We start from the raw sequence: 23,132 nt of genomic DNA, 5'->3' as shown, positions 1-23,132 counted from the left end.
CAGTTATCGCTGTTATACACATTGTAAACTGAGTTATTGTCCATCTGTGCTGCGAATGGTAGTATTTTGACATGAATCTGTATTGAACGATGCATTCAATTTGCGTCTAATGATATTCTCGCGGTTTTGCTACAGCAGTCTAAACCAAATGGGCTATTGTGGCTGGCGTCGATATTAGTCAGATTTTCAAAATAAAATACTATAATTTACACTTCCGAATTTTTCAGTTTACTGTCTGGGTGACTATCACCTCACTGAGAAAACCCGAAACTGGCCATTGGGAGGCAGGTCTAATACAACACCGGCAGTTGCGTGAAGCGAGATTACGTCTCGTTAATGTGTTCCAGGGATCGTACGACGTTGTTGGTCTCTCGCGGTGGTCTTTCCTCGAAAAGAAATATTGTCTGCTATACCGCTCTTTTTCATGTTGCTATCCCACATTGTCTGCAATTCTGAAACTGTCAGCAGGGACCACTTTAAAGCAGTGCTGCATATATTCTGTTACGGCGCTTTCGTTGTATATCTCGCTACGGGAACTTGTAAAGAATTCCACCACAGTTACGTCAACGATTCAGATAAGAAGAGTTGTTGGAAATTGCTGTTTAAAGACGGACCGAGGGAGCACACAGCGGTAAAAGCGGAATGGCTCTCTGGTTGGGAACTGCGACACTCGTGGTGCTTTTGCAAGTCCACAACAGCAGGCTACAGCAAGACTACGAGAATGACAGCTACGACAAGACGGTGAGAAACCTTCAGCAATATTTGTAGGGGATATCGTGTGATTTTCTTGAGAATTTTAGCACATGCATACGGTTGGGACGCCATCAGTTTCTTTCTCTATCCATGTTTTCTTCTATACTTCGCATATTATCACAGGGGTACTTTGCGTACTACCAGTGTTTTTGGTACATTCTGTTCGGTGGACGGAGAGGAGAATCATTACTGCTTACTGGCCTCTGTGTGAACAATTGTTCGGCTACAACTGTGAACGACGGGGGACGGTACTTTGGACCTCTGTTACTCAGTAAGCTCCTATCTCTCTCATTTTGCCCTTATGGTACTCATGCGAGATGAACGATGGAGGCAGTTCAATCGTCATGTAGTCTGTCGCAGGTGTTGTCTCTCCCAGTTTGCTCAATACTGCTCCGCGGAGAATTTCTCCTCTTCCCTTCAAGAATTTACGGTTAAACTCTGTCGCATTCTCGTACTGGCCGAGTCCATTGGAAACATATCCAACAGCACCTCTCCGTGCTGCTGTTATCTCTTCTCCTGATCAATGGAGTTATGTGTAATCTGGTTATTTGCATGTTTGGTGGATCGTAATGGTGATTTCTCGGTATGAAATTATAGTAGCCCTTTCTGAGTGGAAAATATGATAAAGTATTCACATATTTGGAGGTATGAATTAAACAACGCCTTCACTCACAACTTTTTCGTGTTTTATTAACTAGACGATGCATTTCGGACCCCGTGGGTCCATCGTCAGGTATAATTTGTCTTAATACATGTTTTATTTCTTCTCCTGAAAGAGGTGAAATGCATATTCCTATCACGAAAAGGTTTACTGTTAGGTTATGAAATTCGTAAGTCGAACGCGCAAAATATGTGCAAAATAGTGGAAAATTAACAGTGCAAACTTACATCATCCAAGGAAAGCAGTTTAAACGTTTTAGTTCCAGCTAATATTCTTTTCTACGTCGTTTTAGTACATGTCACTTCATTCAAGATGTACATTTGCACACACATGTTTATAAACTCTACACAGATGTTTTTGTATTTGGTGTTGTCAAAGATGAATTCATTCGTAGTGCTAAAGATATAACTATTAAACAATTGAAATATGCAAGAAATAACTTTAGAATAGGTCTTTAAAATTACTGAAATAACTATGGCTTGCGAAATCTGTTAGTTCATTTAACATAGATTCTGTTTATTTTTTTATTTTGTGCAGATATATCTCCAGTTGTTCTAACAGTCTTAGGGTCCTACCATTGGCATCATTATGTAGTATTACCAAATTGTTTTCTAGACTGTTGATGACATGTATCGTTTCCGTCATATCATGTGCAATGACTGATTTTTCGAAATTCTTGAGCCTGATAGCATTTACATGTTCTTGGAAACGGGTCTTCAAGTTTCTGCCTGTTTTCCCTACATAGTAGGCAGGACAACTGGGGCATGATACTTTGTACACTCCGCTGTTATTGTATGTTTGTGCCTTTCATTTTACGTTATGGATGAGTAGGTTTCCTAACTTATTATTGGTTGAGAATGCAACTGTTTGAGGCCCAGGTATGGGATACTAGCGAATATTTTCTCTTCCATTGGTTGTTTTGCTTTTGTGTATTTGTCTGTTTGTTATTGTCAATCACAAAAAATCGCCAACCTTTTCAGAAAAACAAATGTAACAGTAGCATTCTCTCTCACACACACACACTCACACACATACACACACTATTATTACACAATCAGAAATTCTTCCGTGCACTAGATCGAATTGTCAACGAGTTCTGAATTCAGTTTTTGTTTGAAGTTAATTTTGTTTTCTATTAAATTTTTTACGTCACTGCGCAAGTCCTCAATGACTTCTGTGGTTGAATATCTCACTCGTTTCAGAGCCGCACTAAGAGTGTATCGTTTCTATTTTCGGTATTGATTTTATGAGTGCAACTATTGTTTTAGAATAGTGGCTGGGTGTGAAAAATCAGCATATGGGTGTAAAAACACTCTGAGACTATTGTAATAAAATAAAAGAGATCAGATATCGCATGGAAAGATTTAAGTGTTCGTTTTTCTCGCTCGCGTTAGAGAGTGAAGCAGTAGAGAAAACGTGTGGAAGAGGTTTGATAAACCCTCTGCCAGACACAAAAGTGTCAACTACAGAATAGTCATCCAGAAGTAGTGATGAAGATGTCAGTATTTCCATTTGTTTAAAGTGCTATCTGCAAGAGATTCTGAATCAGACACCACATACTAACATACTTGCGGGTCACAAACACTTTCTTCCACAGTGACGAGTTGTCCCACAATATGGTGTCATAAGGCATTAGTGAATGAAAATATGAAAAGTATGTCAACTCTTTAGCTTTTTCGTCTCCAAAATCTAATATTATCAGTAAAGCAAAAGTTGCAAAGCTTACCCGTTTAAGAACAAAAGCAACTACAAATTTCTAATTTTGTGCTTCATTTATTTTTTATTAATTCACTCCAATACATTGTTTCTAATGGTCGGGGTAGGCATATTTTTCCATTTAAAGTTTATTATGTGAGACACCTCACATGTATTAACTACCATATCTATGGAGTCTGACTGTGGTGTTTGCTGCCTCCATTAATGATTGCGTCCCAGTCTGCTAAAAGCATCAAGAACGATGCTCGGACTATCGGACGGAAACTGTATCAAGTAGTTCGGAAAGTCGCACACCAGTAAAGGAATCAAAACGAAGACAAATATCTCAGATCATTCAGTTTAATACCCTCTATTATCTCTGTAATTTAATTTTGACGCTCAAGGCTTGGGTGGGACGTTCTGGATCGGAACTTAGAGGGTGGGGAGGGGTGGGGGGAGGAGGCAGCCGAGGAGTGGAAGTCATATTAAATTTGTGAAAGGGTTAGGAATGGAAGATAAGCACAATTTCTTACAAAATAAACCTCGACGCTATTGAAAATCTGTGTTCATTGATCAACAAACATACTAATGCTAACAAAAACTACCTACTACCTACACTCTATGACCAAAAGTATCCCGACACCCCCGCAAATATACGTTTTTCGTATTAGGTCCATTGTGTTGCCACCTACCGCCAGGTGCTCCATGTCAGCGACCTTAGTAGTCATTAGTCATTGTGAGAGAGCAAAATGGAGCGCTCCCCAGACCTCACGGACTTCGAACGTGGTCAAGCGGTTGGGTGTCACTTGTGTCCTACGTCTGTACGCGAGATTTACACACTCCTAAACATCCCTAGGTCCACTGTTTCCAATGTGATACTGAAGTGGAAAGGTGAAGGGACACCTACAGCACAAAAGCGTACAGGCTGACCTCGTCTGTTGACTGACAGAGACCGCCGGCGGTTGGAGAGGGTCGTAATGTGTAATAGGCAGACATCTATCCAGAACATCACACAGTGATTCCAAGCTGCATAAAGATCCACTGCAAGTACAATGATAGTCAGGCGGGAGGCGAGAAAACTTGAATGTCATGGTTTATCCGTTAATGCCAAACGACGCCTCGTTTAGTGTAAGGAGCGTAAACATTGGACGATTGAACAGTGGAAACACGTTGTGTGGAGTGACGAATCACGGTACACAATGTGGCATCTTCTTGCTTCCCACTGTTGAAGAGCAATTCGGGAATGGCGATTGCATCTTTCGACACGATAGAGCACCTGTTCATAATACACGGCATGTAGCGGCGTGGTTATACGACAATAACGTCCCTGTAATGGACTGGCCTGAGTTCTGACCTGGATCCTACAGAACACCTTTGGGATGTTTTGGAACGCCGACATCGTGCCAGGCCTCACCGACCGACATCGATACCTCTCCTCAATGCAGCATTCTGTGAAGAATGGGCTGCCATTCCCAAGAAACCTTTCAGCATCTGATTGAACGTATGCCCACGAGAGTGGAAGCTGTCAACAAGGCTAAGGTTGGCCAACACCATATCGATATCCAGCATTACCGATGGAGGGCGCCACGAACTTGTATGTCATCTTCAGCCAGGTGTCCGGATATTTTTGATCACATAGTGTATAGTGTTCTTAACTGACACTGTACAGTTGGTGTGGAATTAGAACGTATTATTTTCCTGTCTGAAACGAAATATTCAGTCACGTGCAAATGCTTTATTCACAATCTAATTGTTTTTGACATCAGCTGGAAACAAGAGGGAAAAAAGCATTCATAACTGATCGTACAATGGTGCTGGAAGAATTTAGAACGTAGATTCACTTGGACTTTTCAAATAGCTAGGCGAACTGCTACGAACGGCGAAGCGGTTTTGAGATTTCATCGATAACGACTCTGGCTGCACTTTACACAAGTTCAGATACATTACATGTTCTGACTTTCTTCTCACTAGTACTTAATTTACGTATCTGTCTACGTGGCGGTGCACGATGTGAATTACTTATCCGGATATCATAATATTTTTTTCTGCATAAAATACACACGATAGTGATTTTGGTATTTTTTCCTCCGATTTTTGCTGTCTTTAACTAGCCTTAAGGAGTTCATGCACGAGAAAAACAATACATTGTTGAAACAGCTGCCTAAAGATTTTGACAAGTGGATTATCATTCTCAGGATTAATTTCATGTCTGGTCATCTTCAATTATGATTAGTTTTCGTTGGAGATTCTGTTTCCTTTCGAATGTTCCTTCTAAACTATTGTTGGTTGTGAGTTCCCTGTCCTTGGACTAGACTGTCTTACTTTTTTCTACGTCTACCCTCTTCAGCATATTGCACCTGACCTTTCAAATCTACAACGGGCAGTGGCTACATATAACATTGTTCCTGTGATAAGTTCAAGCATAAACAAGAGATGAGAGCGTATTTCCTGAACAGAATGTCGAAAATGTTATAGAACTGATCAGCATTATTCATATATAAGATACTTGGTATTCAGCTGTGTCCAAAACGTGTAATTATTAAGCACCTGGAATCGAAGGGACACAATTAAACAAGAAAACTGAAGGTAATAAAACCGGGAGATGTTAGCACATACAGCGACAGCAGGAACTTTTAAATTAAAAAGAAACATGGGAGTGTACAGATAAAATTATACATGAATTTAGAAAGAAATAGCCAATACTCTATAGGCGTGCCCCTCCCACCAGATCGACAAGAAAAGAATCCTTAATTGTGTTGAGAACCGCAGTTGATCAATTTTAATGATTAATGAAAGTTACACCAGGTGTCTAATTCCACATTTATTGTGCTATGACCTGTTGTTTCGTTCCTGGAACCTCTTCCAGTTGCCGAGTTGTGCTGAAGTCATGATGTAAGCGGCGGTACTATCGTGCGTAATGTTAAAGACCGGTTCAAGACACAATGACCACAAACGTTCTGTCCAGACTGCCTGGGCAGTTTACTGCACTTATACGCAGCGTTTACTGCATGCCACACTTCCGCCAGACGGTCGCCAGAAGTTTTGAGGACATTGTTTCAGGATTTGGAATAACATCACATACGACAAGCAGACCATTTACATGACGATTTCCGCATAATTGGGCAACCTGAAGATTTTCTAAGAAAAAAACCGATCATAGCACAATAAATCTGTAATTATGCATTTCAGATGGTTTTCATTAATCATTACAAGAAACAATTGTACAATTTCTCAAAAATTATAAGGCATACCCAATTGGCTTAGGCAAGCCCATGGGACATGCAAGAAAGTAGCGTAAGTAACCAAGAAATTAAAAACAGAATAAAATATAAATATATAAATAAAATTAAGAAATGATTTGTTTCCGAGACAAAACAGTTCCAAAATGACAGTGAACAGAGAGGAAAGAAAAATGGATGAGTATTGGAGTGAATGTGAAGCTAACTTAGCATCTTAAACGTGATACCTAAGTATCCTGTAATGAGAGCAGTGAGAGAAAACCGAAAAATTCCTTCCAATATAACGATGCACTGAAAGGGTTGCTGAAGCACATCCCACGAATAATGGCTCACCGGAACAGAGACACGTTCTGTTCGGCCAGACGCCTCTCCTCTGTTTGGTACGATGAGGAATTTCCCCTCCTGATTGAGCCGTTCATTTGGAAATCAAGGATGTTGCCGAACTGGCTGTTCTCACCTGCCTGTTCGGGCAGCAAACTGAGCACTCCAACAGATACCTGAAATATGCTGCTAGTTCGTAGGCCGCAGTGATTGAACACAGCAGATTACATGTCGAAACAACAAGCAACAAGTTGTATAAAAGAAATTAACTTACTTAAACGTTTTCAGGCACTTACTGCCCTCTTTCACAAGCTTATAACTATCGAACTATTTGTGAGTGTCAATAATAAGATGCATGCGTCATATTGCTGTGGTTATCTGGTTCATACCGTCTGTACAAAAATGGGGCATTATTTACGAGTGGTTCGCATGTCTGTAGGCTGTGCAATGCGTTGTTTTTGACGGTTTACAATTAACTAGTGTGTGTCTAGAGACTTATAGATTAGTTGTGTAGGAGTAGTTTGCAGGTCTGTATGCTGTGGAGCATGTCAGAGCGTATGTTCTGTGGTACATATACTCCATCCCTAAATAAATTGCCCCCAAATAAATATAGTACATTCCTTCCGCTCTCCGTCAGCCTAGTGCGGGCTGAGTCCTTTTACCAGCAACCACTAGGAAGAGGTTGCGCCATGGAGGCTTAGGTTAGTGGTGGTGAGCTTCGTTTGCAACAATTTTCTTCGGTTGGTAAGGAAAGCCCAAGTGACCTCTCTTTACTGCCAGAATTCAAACTCAGCGGCGGTTCCTAGGAAGAGATGGCGGTCTGGTCCTTGAAAAGTAGTTAAAACTAGGTACTTGAAAGTACAGTGAACCCCTTTTCTTATCTATATGAAAAGTAGTTGAACCTAGGTAGTTGAAAGCATAACGAACCCCTTTTCTTACCTATATGAAGCCGAATCACGTGACTAATGCAGTAGCCAATAGGAGCGTAGCATTCTACGGGTGGGGGGTTTCTAGGTCATGAATGAACACCGCGCTGATAGTGGGAAAATGTGGAACTTCTCATTTGATCATTGAATATTGAAATTGTAAATTGAATTATTGAATATGATTAAAATTGAAATGGAATTAAGTACTTAGGTAATTGATAGGTTAGATGTGCGATGTGGATGTTACTTTAGTTAGCATATTGACAGAAGACTGTCCGGCGCGTGTATGGAAGTAATGGCCGAGGGTGTGTGACGTAAGCGGTCGGACACCCGCGGGCCGGTGGCACTGTTGTGGTTGGCAGCAGAGCCAACACCGTGTCACTAGAGGAGGCCGAAAGGCACGGGATTTAGCTCACGCAGGCTGGCGTGAGATCTGGAACAGGACAAGGAAATTAGAATTTAGAATCAACGGATGTAGCTGGTGGAATACTTAACTTTAATCCATTAATGACGAACGTCGGTCTGGACGGTACATGATTCTCAATATCAATAGTAACTAATAATGGCGCCATGCTAGGTCGTAGCAAATAACGTAGCTGAAGGCTAGGCTAACTATCGTCTCGGCAAATGAGAGCGTATTTAGTGAGTGAACCATCGCTAGCAAAGTCGGCTGTACAACTGGGGCGAGTGCTAGGAAGTCTCTCTAGACCTGCCGTATGGCGGCGCTCGGTCTGCAATCACTGATAATGGCGACACGCGGGTCCGACGTATACTAACGGACCGCGGCCGATTTAAAGGCTACCACCTAGCAAGTGTGGTGTCTGGCGGTGACACCACAGGCACGGCGGTTATAGTGCTCGCGCGCGAGAGAGAGCAGACGATCTTGTGTAATCAAGCGACTTCACAGTAGCGCCCTCTGGTGGGCACGCTAAGCCAGTTGAGCTCTGGAGCTCGCGGTGAACACATTGGTTGCAGCCATCTTGAATGATGGTACTTGCATCATCAGCTGGCATCAGGAGAGCGGCCTCTGGTGGCACCGATATGAACTAGGACAGTGGTGAACACACATGCTCGAAACTGTTTAAATAATGAAGACATTTTTCCTGCCATTTTCCTAGGTGTGACGCATTATCATGTTGGAATTTGAACTTCCCACCATTTTCTGGGGGTGGGGGTTAGGTTAGTGGAGGTAGTCAAAGTGTCATATCTTCCCGCCAAAGTCCATCATCTTGGATGACGTCATGGTGGTGCTCTCTGGTGGCGACGATATGAACTAAATCAGATGGAGTCCAGACCCGGTGGCGAACACATATGCTTGAAATTGGTTACATAATAAAGACAAGTCCATTTTTCCTGCCATTTTCCTAGGTGTGACGCATTATCATGTTGGAATTTGAACTTCCCACCATTTTCTGGGGGTGGGGGTTAGGTTAGTGGAGGTAGTCAAAGTGTCATATCTTCCCGCCAAAGTCCATCATCTTGGATGACGTCATGGTGGTGCTCTCTGGTGGCGACGATATGAACTAAATCAGATGGAGTCCAGACCCGGTGGCGAACACATATGCTTGAAATTGGTTACATAATAAAGACAAGTCCATTTTTCCTGCCATTTTCCTAGGTGTGACGCATTATCATTTTGGAATTTGAAGTTCCCGCCATTTTTCTAGGGGAGGGGAGTGTGGCACTTTCCCGCCAATATTCAAACTTCCCGCCAAAATCCGGCATATTGGACGACATCATCGGCGCCATCTTGGATGACGTCATCGCTGCCATCTTGGATAACGGTACTTTGGGGTAGAATCACCCTTGTTCCAATACTTATGTATCTTGCTGGAAGATGGCATCGACATCCCAGAAGGCATCAATCATGAAGGATTTAGGTGGTCCGCAATAATGTTCGTGTAGTCCACATCCCTCACGCCTTTGGTTACTACCACAGATGCCATGGGAGCCCAGCGAATGTCGCCCCATAGTACAGTACTGCGTCCGAAGGCTGTGCAAGAACTGTGGTTCCCAAAGATTCTAGCATGCAACTCACCTCTCACTGCCACAAACTCACCCAACTGTAAGTCGCTCACACCTACCATCCCACTGTAACTCACTCTTACCTGTCCTCTCCCACTTGCCATTCTCTCGCTCGCTCATCCACCCAAATCCATTGTCTTTATCTCTTTGTATCTCTGTCCCTGTCTCCTGTCTCACAGTCATAGTCTTCTTCTTTCGGTCCTAGTAATACTATCTTCTCTTCGTGTCACTGTTTCCCTCTTGCTCTCTCCCTTACTACTACTATCTCATTTCTTCCTTCCCGTTATTGTTGTTTCTTATCACTGTCAGTATCTCTCTCTTCTTCGTTGTCATTGTCATACACACAGTCTCACAGTCTCTCATTATCACTGGCTGTCACCTACTTCCACTTTCACCTTCTCTTTATTCCTGTCCCACTGACACCGTCTTCTCCACTCTTTTCCTAGCACTGGCTCTTTGTATACCAAAAACCATTACATACTATCTTCCAGTATTTATTACTTTTCCGTGTCTTTTCCACTGCCACCATCTCCTTCTCGTGCAGCATTAAAAAGTGTGAATATGTTCGCATGTCAAATTTTGTAGAAACATTTTGAAGATCGGCCACTGGAGCACACTTTCTAGTCAGTCTTTCAAACAAAAGCACATTCGACTTTTTTGTGCTCCGCTAAGAGCATTTTTCCGCTAAATGACATATTTTCCCTGACACAGCACAGCAAATCACCCATACGAAAAGAACATTATAAGGCAGTAAAATATTAATAGTTAACTTATGTGAAATTGAAAAAAGAGCAAAACTAATTTTACACCTGATACCGGATTTTACGTTCTCCAAAATTTTGCGTCTGCTTCAGTACTACAACATGGAGATTCCAGAACCCTTCTGATGAAAACGGAGACACTTTTCAGCATATTTCTCCGTGCGTGTCGGCAACGGAGAAATAAACCACTGGCCATTAAAACTGCTACACCACGAAGATGACGTGCTACAGACGCGAAATTTAACCTACAGGAAGGAGATGGTGTGACATCCAAATGATTAGCTTTTCAGAACATTCACATGCTGACATGAGGAAAGTTTCCAACCGACTTCTCATACAGAAACAGCAGTTGACCGGCGTTGCCTGGTGAAACGTTGTTGTGATGCCTCGCGTAAGGAGGAGAAATGCGTACCATCACGTTTCCGACTTTGAAAAAGGTCGGATTGTAGCCAATCGCGATTGCGGTTTATCGTATCGCGACATTGCTGCTCGCGTTGGTCTAGATACAATGACTGTTAGCAGAATATGGAATCAGTGGGCTCAGGAGGCTAATACGAAACACCGTGCTGGATCCCAACGGCCTCGTATCATTAGCAGTCGAGATGACGGGCATCTTATACGCATGGCTGTAACGGATCGTGCAGCCGCGTCTCGATCCCTGAGTCAACAGATGGGGACGTTTGCAAGACAACAACCATATGCACGAACAGTTGGACGACGTTTGTAGCAGCATTGACTATCAGCTCGAAGACCATGGCTTCGGTTACCCTTGACGCTGCATCACAGACAGGAGCTCAAGACGTACCTGGGTGCACGAATGGGAAAATGTCTTATTTGGGGATGAATCCAGGTTCAGTTTACATCATCATGATGGTCGCATCCGTGTTTGGCGACATCGCGGTGGGCGCACATTGGAAGCGAGTGTTCGTCGTCATCATACTAGCGTATCATACTGGCGTATCACCAGGCGTGATGGTATGGTGTTCCATTGGTTACACCTCTCGGCCACCTCTTGTTCGCATTCACGGCACTTTGAACAGTGGAAGTTACATTTCAGATGTGTTACGACCCGTGGCTCTACTCATCGTTCGGTCCGTGCGAAACCCTACATTTCAGCAGGATAATGCACGGCCGCATATTGCAGGTCCTGTACGGTCCTTTCTGGATACAGAAAATGTTCGACTGCTGCCCTGGCCAGCACACTCTCCAGATCTCTTACCAATTGAAAATGCCTGGTCAATGGTGGCCGAGCAACTGGCTCGTCACAATAGGCCAGTCACTACTCTTGATGAACTGCGGTATCGTGTTGACGCTGCATAGGCAGCTGTACCTGTACACGCCATCCAAGCTCTGTTTGACTCAGTGCCCAGGCGTTTCAAGGCCGTTATTGTGGCCAGAAATGGTTGTTCTGGTTACTGATTTCTGAGGATCTATGCACCCAAATTGCGTGAAAATGTAATCACATGTCAGTTCTAGCATAATATATTAGTCCAATGAATACCCGTTTATCATCTGCGTTTGTTATTGGTGTAGTAATTTTAATGGTCAGTAGTGTATTTAGCACGCAGAGAGGCTGGTTGCAGGCTCTCAACCGGCTTCCTGCTAATCAACATACACTCACCACTGGCATGGAGGCAGAAAACACAACAGACATCGACTCTACCCCCAGTAAGCACTCGCTTGACACCGCTGAATTCGCAGATGGTGGCAATTTGGGCTCAGTGGAATTCATACTAGAGCGTGTCTGCCTAGGAGCTGTCCTTGAAGTAACAGATGGATGTGTCACTGTGGTGTCAACTGCTTGTCCAATCGCTGCTGCACCGGCCGTACGCTGCACCAGAGCAGCACGCCGAACACGATGGCCTTCCCTCTCGGTAGTGCTGTGTGGCTGCCAAGAGCCCGTTCTTCGTGCGTCCCTACATCCTCCTGACCACCTCTGCCAGAAATCATGTGCAGTCGCTACATTCCTGCCGAGTCCTCCTGCAACATCGCAGAAGGAACGTTCAACTTCTCATAGATCTGGTACACGACGCCATTCATATTCAGTGGGGTGTTGATAATGGTGTCTTCGTTGCCTTAGTCATTCTACTAGCGCCACTTTCATGTGACTCGCTCGAAATTTGAACAGACTCCATCTTTCAGACGTATAAAGGCGCCTACCAAATTCATTTATGTCGCACGAATCCTTCCCGGTGTTGCGATTTTTTCCCCGTCAGTGTAGTACACTACATAGCTTACTGCTCGCGGCTTCGCTCGCTAGGCTATGTGGTGAGGACAGATTTTGTTCGTTTTTCTTTAATCGAATTTATATTTTGTTACGCCTGTTTCTCGTGTGTAGTACATCTACGAAATGTGCAAATAGTGTACACAGTATACGAAAACTAAGCTTCAGACAGCGCATTAAAATTTAATAAAGCAATTCTTCGTATTACATTTTCACATTTTTTTTAGAAGCTTATTTGAAGTTATGTATTCTTACGCCCATTGTTGATGTACAAATCAACATACAGAAACAGTCTACTTGGTCATCTCAAACGTATACTCCTGTACGTGAAATCGCCTTTGAACGTGGTATCTATTTCGCCACCATTAATGACTAGCTCGCTTAGTGTTTACAACAAAAACAATTTTGTAAACATATGTTAGGTCTACTGAAAAATTGTTAAAATGGCTCTGAGCACTAAGGGCCTTAACATCTGAGGTCATCAATCCCTTAGAACTTAGAACTACTTAGACCTAACTAACCTAAGGACATCACACACATCCATGCCCGAGGCAGGATTCGAACCTGCGACCGTAGCAGTCGCACGGTTCCGGACTGCAGCGCCTAGAACCGCTCGGCCACCCGGGGCCGGCAAGTCTACTGAAAAATCAACGTATGAAAGATCCGTTTCTTTTTCTACGTAGTCCTGAAAAAGCCAATTTGTCATGGTGACTTTCATTTAGTTTACAAATTGCGACTCTTTCTAAATTTTCACGCTCATTAAGCCCACAGAAGCAGGGTCTTTTCCAAATGTGCTTCTGAGCAAAGAGCGACTCTGGTAGTTGCAGTCCATCGTTTTTGTTAATCCTTCCTTTTGCGTTCTTTCCATATATATTTCATATTTCCATAGAATCTTTCATCGCATAACACAAATTTCTCTATTAGCTTAAAATGCCTTAGTTCTTTCTTTAGCAATGATTTATTAAAAACGAATTCACCCACTACCTTACTCCCTCAGGCAATGGAATTCCAGAAATGCGAAACACGTATTTTTTCACTGCTGACCGAAAAGCCTAACACCAGATTTCGTTGTTGTACCTTCAAAATTTCCTTAATAGCAATATATCTTCCAAAAAACTTTTCATCTATATTTCACGTACTAAAGTGTGGAATTTCGAAAAATCCCTTCTTAAATGATGCCCCCAGTATAAAATAAACATCTTACCAAAATTACGAGTTCCTGTCCTTAGCAGTTTGGACCGATCAATAACGAGTTAGTGAATTAGTCAGGAAATTTCCTTGTATACGGTATATAGAGATACTGCAATAGCGCAAGTATCTTCAGCGTTAAGGCTTAACTTCTTTGCAGTTCATGTATTCGGTGCCATGTTCGTACAGTTTTCATATATTAACACATGTGTGCAGTTAGTTGCCCCGAAATCATCGGCGAATACATAAGGTTCTTGCCATGAGACGTTGGTTGATCAATCGTAGTCGTCGGAAATTTGATCAAATCCGATGGCTTCTTTGTACTGCTGTCGCTACGTCCCAAGAAGCATTTGATACCGTGCCCTGAGAAACATCGACCTTTTTAGCCACAGTCTCCTACTTGTCATAAAAATGTCCAATATTTTGTTCAGTATTTGTAGTTTCTGTCGTTCCTCCCAGGAAATAATCGATAAACCATTGTACATGTTCTTTCGTAAATCTGTGCAGCTTTCGTCAATTTGTCCTTTGCGAAGGACACAGCATCACCATGTCTCCCATAAGTAATATCTGTGGCGAAACCCCAGTTGAGGAGATTTAAGACACTGTGACTCACATCCCACTTCTGTGAGTCGCCGTTTACTTTTAGTGACACTAAATACGAGTCGCATTTGTGTCGGTGGAGGGGACGGGTCACCTCTGAGGTCGAGGAGCACGTGACGCTTGGCTTGGGACACAGAGGTTTATCGTTACTCATCCGAACCGCGGATTATAAAATGCGAGTTTCTAGCCGCCGCTCACTTTTACTGACGCTACACACAGCGTTTTACTACTCCTACCTGCAACGGACCCTCCGTAATAGTTAGTCCCGCTTTTAACTGTGAGCTACTGTGGAATCTTCGAACAAAAGACACAGTGTCCAGCAGTTAGAAGAAAGCACAGGAATACCCATTTACAACGAAGGTAGCAACAGTGATCCATAAAACTATACAGTACATATCCTGGACAGCCATTCGTTGCAAAATCTTAGAACATAATATGAATTTACACGTAATGAGGGTTGTCGAACACAATGACCTTCTCTATGTCGATTAGCATGAATTGGCATACAGCTCATATGAAACCCAACTCGCAGTTTTGTCACTTGCCGTGATGGAAACCAGTGACGTAGCTGCAATGGAACTCGCTGAGATGCGCCGACACTTTGAAACCTTACATCCAGAACGCACAAGTTTTTTTATATGCAAGAAAGAACAGTTACTAAGATAGACGGTAAAACAGAAGTGATATCTGGCGTTCCGGAAGGTAGTGTCATAGGCCCTCTGCCGTTCCTGATTTACATAAATGATCTAGGTGATAATTTGAGCAGCCCCCTTAGATAGTTTGCTGATGATTCTGAAATTTACCGTCTAGTAAAATCATCAGACGATCAATTCCAATTACAAAATGATCTACAGAGAATTTCTGTATGGTGCGAAAAGTGACAATTGGCACTAAACAAAGAAAAGTGCGAGGTCATCCACATGGGTACTAAAACAAATCTGATAAATTTTGGGTATACGATAAGTCGCACAAATCAGTCAGTTCGACTAAATATCTAGGAATTACAATTACGAGCAACTTAAACTAGCAAGACCACATAGATAATATTGTGGGGAAGACTAAAACAAAGACTCCGCTTTGTTGGCAGAACACTTAGAAGATGCGACAAACCCACTAAAGAGACAGCCTACATTACACTTGTCCGTCATCTGCTGAAATATTGCTGCTCGGTGTTAGATCCTTACCAGGTAGGATTGACGGAGGACATCGAGAAAGTGGAAAGAAGGGCAGCCCGTTTCGTGTTATCGCGCAGTAGGGGTGAGAGTGTCACTGATATGATACGCGTGTTGGGGTGGCAGTCACTGAAACAAAGGCGGTTTTCTTTGCGGAGAGATCTATTTACGAAATTTCTATCACCGCATTTCGTGGTCGTGCGGTAGCGTTCTCGCTTCCCACGCCCGGGTTCCCGGGTTCGATTCCCGGCGGGGTCAGGGATTTTCTCTGCCTCGTGATGGCTGGGTGTTGTGTGCTGTCCTTAGGTTATTTAGGTTTAAGTAGTTCTAAGTTCTAGGGGACTGATGCCCATAGATATTAAGTCCCATAGTGCTCAGAGCCATTTGAACCATTTTTTTTCTATCACAAACTTTCTCTTCCGAATGAGACAATATTTTGTTGACATCCACCTACGTAGGGAGAAATGATCATCATAGTAAAATAAGAGAAATCAGAGCTAGAACGGAAAGATTTAGGTGATCCTTTTTCCCACGCGCCATTCGAGAGTGGAATGGTAGAGAAGTTGTATAAAAATGAACCCTCTGCCAGGCACTTAAGTGTGAATTGCAGAGTAACCATGTAGATGTAGATGTAGAATGAGATAAACCATAAAGTATGCGATTCAAACTGCGAATGAAAGAGCCGTGGAGGCTTCGTATTTGACCAGCTATCGCCGGCCGGTGTGGCCGTGCGGTTCTAGGCGCTTCAGTCCGAAACCGCGCCGCTGCTACGGTCGCAGGGCCGAATCCTGCCTCGGGCATTGATGTGTGTGATGTCCTTAGGTTAGTTAAGTTTGAGTAGTTCTAAGTTCCGGGGGACTGATGACCTCAGATGTTAAGTCCCATAGTGCTCAGAGCCATTTGAACCATTTGACCAGCTATCGCCATTGCACAAGCAGGCGAAGCGCCGACTGTCGCTAGAATTTAATAAAACCATTTGTCGCAGACATACAATGTACGCTCGACTTTATATCTGCAAACCAGTTTTCTACACTGCCACTTTCGAACGACGCTGTCAAGCGTCGAATTAGCCATCTCACAGGATGTATGAAACAAGAACTGTTTGATCGCCTTCAAGACAACAATTTCGTCTTTCAAATCGATCAATCGACTGATGCTGCTGGGCTGAGTACCTGGCTGATAGTTGTACAATATCCATACAGACATTCACTAGAAGAAGACTTGTTTATGGGTGCATCGCTGCCAACTTCACCGACGTGACAAAAGTCATGCAATACTTCCTACAATCGTGTCGGATATACTTACGCCCGGACAGTGCAGCTGCTCAACGTGGCATGGACTCAACAAAGTCGTTGAACGTCCCATGCAAAAATTCGGAGCCATGCATCCTCTGTAGGCGTCAACAATTGCGAAAGTGTTTCCGGTATAGGATATTGGGCACGAACTGACCTCTCGATTATATCCCACAAACACTTGATAAGATTCATTTCGGCGATCGGCGTGGCCAAGTCCTTCGCTTAAACTATCTAGAAAGTTATTGAAGCCAATCGCAAACAACTGTGGCCAGTTCACTTGGCATATTGTTATCCATAAAAATTCCATCGTTCTTTATGAAGTTCATGAATGGCTGCAGATGGTCTCCAATCGGCCGAACATAACCGAGGACCGAGTCTATTGCACGTAACGATAACTCACACCATTATGGAGCCACCACCAGTTTGCACAGTGCAGTGTTGGGGTCGATGGTCGCGTAGGGTCTGCGACACACTCGACCCCCACCATCTGTTCTTACGAACTAAAATCGGGACTCATATGACCAGTCCACAGTTGTCGGGTATCTAGAGTCAAACCGATTTGGTCACGAGACAAGGTGAGGTGCTACAGGCGATGTGGTGCAGTTAGCAAAGGCGCTCGTGCCGCTCATCTGCTGCCATAATCCTTTAACGCCAAATTTCGCCGGACTGTTCTAACGGATACGTTCGTTGTACACCCCATGTGGATTTCTGCGGTTATTTCACGCTTTGTTTGCGTGTCTGTTAACGATGACAACACTGCACAAACGCTGCTGCTCTCGGTCGATAAGTCAAGATCTTTGGCTACTGCGTTGTCCGTGGTGAGAGGCAATGCCTGAAATTTGGTATTCGTGGCAAACCCTTGACACTGTGTGTCTCCGAATACTGACTTCTGTAACGATTTCCGAAATGGAACGGCCCACGCGTCTAGCTCCAACTACCATCCAGCGTTCAAAGTCGTAATCACGTCGGAAACCTTTTCACATGAATCACCTGAGTACAAATGAAGCTCCACCACTGCACTGCCCTTTTATTTCTTTTGTACGTGGTACTATCGCCAGGAGTACATGTGTGAACCGCAATCCCATGTCACCTCAGTGTAACGTTACCGGAAAATAAATTTTAACACGATTAACAATCTTCTTCAATAAACCATCTCAATTGGAACGTTTGTATCGGTATTTGTACAGATGGGACCAAAGCAATGACTGGTAAAAGTGCATCATTTATAAAAAGTAAAGCGCCAGACTGTAGTTCCAGCCACGGTATTCTGTACAGACAAGCAGACAACGAAGATCATACCGCCAAATCTGAAACTGGTAGTTCATGAAGGAATCAAAATAACCAGTTGCGTTAAAACGATAAATCAGAACATCTTTTGAGACGCATTTTCCTGAAGATCAGAGCACGAAACTGAAAATGAATTCATGGGTTCAAAATCCTTTTGTAAGGAATCTGAGAAATCAGAAAACATGCGAAACGAAAATATGAATCCTTTTTAGGAATGAGATCACGTTCAAGTATGGGATTATTGATAAAAACTATGCCACTTTATGGTTTTATGGCGAGGGCTCGTGATGAACATCCACAACTTTTCACACAGGCTGACGATTCTCCCCTTACCAACAACGTATTTGAGTGAAACGGGATTCTCAGCATATGCAACTACGCAGACAAAATACCGCAGTCGACTGGTTGGTGAACCTGGCATGCGTCTTTAAGTGACTTCTCTCATGCCTGGCGTTACACAGTTGCTGAAAAATAAAACATAATTTTAAGGAAACTTCATACCTGGCATCAAATGGAAACAATTACTTCAGTTAATGGAGGAATCAATACAGTGACATTTTGTGTACTGTATTACTGTGTGTTGCTTTTTATATTGTTGTAGAAGACAACAGTGTATATAACACCTATTTTTGTACGATGCTCATTAAATTATTATTGTTAAACAAAGAACGTAATACCAGGTTTTGTTCATTTTAGGACTCCGTAAAATATTTAGTATGTCAAAAGAATTCCGTAGCCAAAGCAGGTTGCGGACCGCTATTCTACAGTATTTAATCAAGAATAAATTTCCACTCTGCGGCTATCTCTTGGAACTGGCAGCAGTGTAGTTCCTATCCGTGCAACGAACTGCGCGAACCGCCATAGTTCATGCATCGCACTATATCACTCTTGGAAAAAAGGAGGTTTAGGATTCTTTCCAGAATGAATTTTCGCTCTGCAGCGGAGTGTGGGTCAATTTCAGACTTCTTCGTAGATAAAAACTGTGCGTGAGATCGGCAGTCGAACGTGGGACCTTTACCTCTTGCAAACAAATGCTTGCCCGCAGAGGCAAAGGTCCCACGTTCGACTTCCGCTCTCGGGTACAATTTTAATCTGCGAAGAAGTTTAAGAGCATTTATGCTTCTTGTGCCGCAGCTTAGTCTCGAGTATTGGACTAACTGCGGCATTATCTCTATCCATATAATCCAAAGATGCTTGTTATTCTGTGCTCCAATTCTCACTGCTTAGTAGTTTGACGTTTAAAATACAGTAGAGTCTTGATTATCCGACCTCCTGTGTTATCCGACCCTTTCACCGCGCTGGCCGTGCGCCAACCGACGGCAGGTGAGTGACTGACGTGTTGTTTGTTGATACTCGGTTCACTGTCGCCGTCTGCTACTCCTCAATCCTCAGTGACAACTTAGATCTGTAGTGGAGTGGATGTGCGGCACTTTGTTTATTCTAAATATTGGTGGTGGTGGCTTCAAAACGGAAAAAAGGTGATCGTTTCAATGGAAGGAAAACTTAAAGCTTGAAAAGGAATAGACAATGGTGAAACTCTATTAAAAGTGGAGCAAGATTATAACGTTGGTAAAACAACAGTTGAAGACTGGAAAAGGAACCGCAATGAAATTGAGGAGTGGTGTTCTCAGCGAGCAGCCTCGGGTGTTTTGGAAGATCGGAAAACCATGAAAAAATGTGATTACGAAAAAGTAAGTGAAGCTTTGTTCCTATGGTTTACTCAACATAGAGATAAAGGTGTACCCATGTCGGGACCTATTTTGCAGGACAATAGCCTTAAAGTTTCGTAGCGAACTAAACGAAGGTGAACCTGATTTCACATCTAGTGTAGACTGGCTCGATAGATGGATGAAAAGATACGGAATTCGGCAACTTAATGTCTGTGGCGAAAAGCTTTCAGCAAATTTTGAAGCTGTTCAATTGTTTAGGAATAAACTTGACAAGGTATTGGACAAGGAAAACAGGCAATCAAATTTTTAACTGTGACGCAATTACAATATGTTACCGGAAAAAACTTTATCCTCAAAGGCCGAAAACGCAGCGCCAGGCTACAAACGTAGCAAAGAAAGAGAGACAATTCTTGCATGCAATAACGCCACAGCAAATTTGAAAATGAAACTGTCTATGATAAATGAGTCAAACAAACCGAGAGCATTTAAAAAGTGTCTAAAATGCTTTACCGGTGAAATATTACAACCAAAAAAATGCTTGGATGAGCTCAGACATTTTTAAAGAATGTTTTTTTAACGAGTTCGTGCCACAAACTAAAAAGTTTTTGAAAGCCAACAACTTGCCTCGCAAAGCACTGTTGCTTCTAGACAATACCACTTGTCATCCTAATGAAGATGAACTTGAAGATCAAGATATAAAGGCCATGTTTTTGCCTCCAAATGTCACATCCTTATGTCAGCCTTTGGACCAAGGGACCTTAAAGACACTGAAGAGAAACTACGGCAGAAACGTGCTTTCCTCTTTAATTAATGCTATGGTCAATGGAGAAGACAAGCTAAAGCAGTTGCGCCATATTAATTTGAAAGACGTAGCATATGACGTGGCCCAATCTTGGGCAAGTGTTGGAGCAAATACAATTGCAAAATCCTGGAAAATTTTGCTACAGGAAAATCAAGAATTTTCTCCAGATAATGAAAATCGACAGCAGCAGACCGAACCAGAAAATACTAAACTGCTTTCATTGTTACGAAAAGTTCCGAGATGTGCTGACGCCATAGAAGATGACATAAATGAATGAATTGTCCAAATTTGAAAGACGTAGCATATGACGTGGCCCAATCTTGGGCAAGTGTTGGAGCAAATACAATTGCAAAATCCTGGAAAATTTTGCTACAGGAAAATCAAGAATTTTCTCCAGATAATGAAAATCGACAGCAGCAGACCGAACCAGAAAATACTAAACTGCTTTCATTGTTACGAAAAGTTCCGAGATGTGCTGACGCCATAGAAGATGACATAAATGAATGAATTGTCCAAGATGAAGAATTTGAAAAGACAGATGAAGAAACAGTCAACATGGTAAACTAAAAAGAAGAAGACGAAGAAGCGGATGTAGTGGAGGAAAGTGCGCCCAAGATTTCTCACAACGAAGGACACAAGGCCTCAGAAACTGCTTTAAAATATGTAGATCTACTGGAGGAAACATCATCTACCTAAGTTTTAGTTCTTAAGAGACTACGTGATTTAGCGAAAAAATACGGCATCAGCAGGCAAAAAAAGACAATTACAACTTCTTCACACAATAAATATCTATTTAGTCTAATTTGATTTGTATTGTATTAAATAATTAACACATTTGGCCTATTTTAGTGTGATTTTTGTGGGATTTTTGTATTATTTTCAGTGTTATCCGACCTTCCCGCTTATCCGACCTTGCCGCGGCCGGTTTAGGTCGGATAATCGAGACTCTACTGTACCTGCAGTTCGTACTCCAAAACCCTGCGTCTCTCAGTCGTTAGGTGCTGCTTTGCCTATCATGTCTGCTGCTCCGTTTGCAGCAACGCTGCAGTAACCTTACAGCCAAAGCGTTATATGTAAGATCCTGAATCCTAGTTGTGATGTGATGTCATATACCACAGTATGGTTATTTCATCCACTGTAGGGGTACTTCAGTACTTCAAGCGCGTTATCTAGAGTCATAGAGGATAACAGTCTGGTGATCTAGCTTATTCTCGGCGTATAGACGCGCTAAACTATCATAATCTTAGGCCCTTAGGAGGCATTAATTTCTTTTACCTGTGGTAGCTGTTATCACAGTAAGAGCAGCTAAATCCATCTTTGTTTTTTGAAGCATCTGTGTAGACGAACCTTACATTTCTGTGTTTGTAAAGAGAGTCTTCGCAAAGGTAATCGTTTGGTTCTTGGTTGGCGAAGCCTAGGTCTAGCACAATTAGTAATTGTCATATCCTTCTACAGAAAAATTCCTTTGTACAAAAGAACAGTTTTCATATGTTCTACAACATGAGCAGGAAGGTTTTTGTTGATTCAGCATCTGCACATGTAGAAGTCCCTCACGACACGAATTATTTCAAATACTCAATATTGTAAAGCCGTGATCGTTTTAGTAAACATTTAGCACTTTAGTATATGCTACGAAGGTACAGAGGTAGCTCGTTCGCTTCAAGTAAAGGATCGTTAACAGGAGCGTATTTCACAGGTCCCGGACGCACTAACTCTGTCCTTTATGTTGCCTTCTTAGACATATGTGCGAACCGCACCAAAAACAATGGCATGCCTACGCTGTATATGTTCTTACTGATGCACATCATAACCTTAGTCCAAATGTACATCCCTTTCACACTAATACCCATCACTGACAAGTGTATGACCCTATAATGTTTCTGCATTTTGTCGGTCACTGAAAAATTTGTTTTTCTCTGTGGAGATCGTTACACTTGTTTTATTGGTTATCTGTTCGCGGCTAGATTTTTTCAGATACTGCAGCAAAGCCGTTTGAAAGTAACAACCAATTTACTTCAGAACATTATTTTCTTGTTTGCAGCTTCGCTATGACACGTGTGTTATTTTAAGTTTTCGTATCAGTTTCTTTACACTTTCAGTTACTTTATAGAAACTAATTTTTACAAATTTTGGAATAATTGTCCGAAAACGAATTCAAATAGAAGATCTCATACCTTAATCATCCTGTGCTCCGTTGCGGCGACCACAACGCCATCTAGTATAAACTTTTGTAGATTCCTATCATTTATGCTAATTTTTCTGTACTGTTCTCTTGTGGGACGCCTAGTCATGGAAGTAGTTTGATGCTTCAAACGACCCACCATTTGAGTAGGGGGCAGTGTGACGCTGAACGCCGTAAAGTATGGAGTCAGCGATTGCTGCCCAAGTTGTACCTTCGGCTCGTGGATAGTCGCACGTAACTACACTACTGGCCATTAAAATTGCTACACGAAGAAGCCATGAAGATGATAAACGGCTATTTATTGGACAAATATATTATACTAGAACTGACA

General features: G+C 42.5%; 1 protein-coding gene across 1 annotated transcript in view; it reads left to right on the top strand.

The window, feature by feature from the left end:
• Window positions 1–443: 443 nt before the first annotated feature.
• Window positions 444–23,132, top strand: part of LOC126282075 (uncharacterized) — a 112,501-nt gene continuing 89,812 nt past the window's right edge. Inside the window, exon 1 of the mRNA XM_049981530.1 lies at window positions 444–741. Within this exon, the coding sequence (XP_049837487.1) occupies window positions 643–741 (99 nt within the window). The 5' untranslated portion in view covers window positions 444–642. The remainder of the gene's footprint in view (window positions 742–23,132) is intronic.

Source organism: Schistocerca gregaria, chromosome 7 (genome assembly GCF_023897955.1).
Source record: "Schistocerca gregaria isolate iqSchGreg1 chromosome 7, iqSchGreg1.2, whole genome shotgun sequence".
Lineage (NCBI taxonomy): Eukaryota > Metazoa > Arthropoda > Insecta > Orthoptera > Acrididae > Schistocerca > Schistocerca gregaria.
The sequence above is the reverse complement of the archived record's forward strand: the minus strand, read 5'-3'. Positions and strand labels throughout refer to the sequence as shown.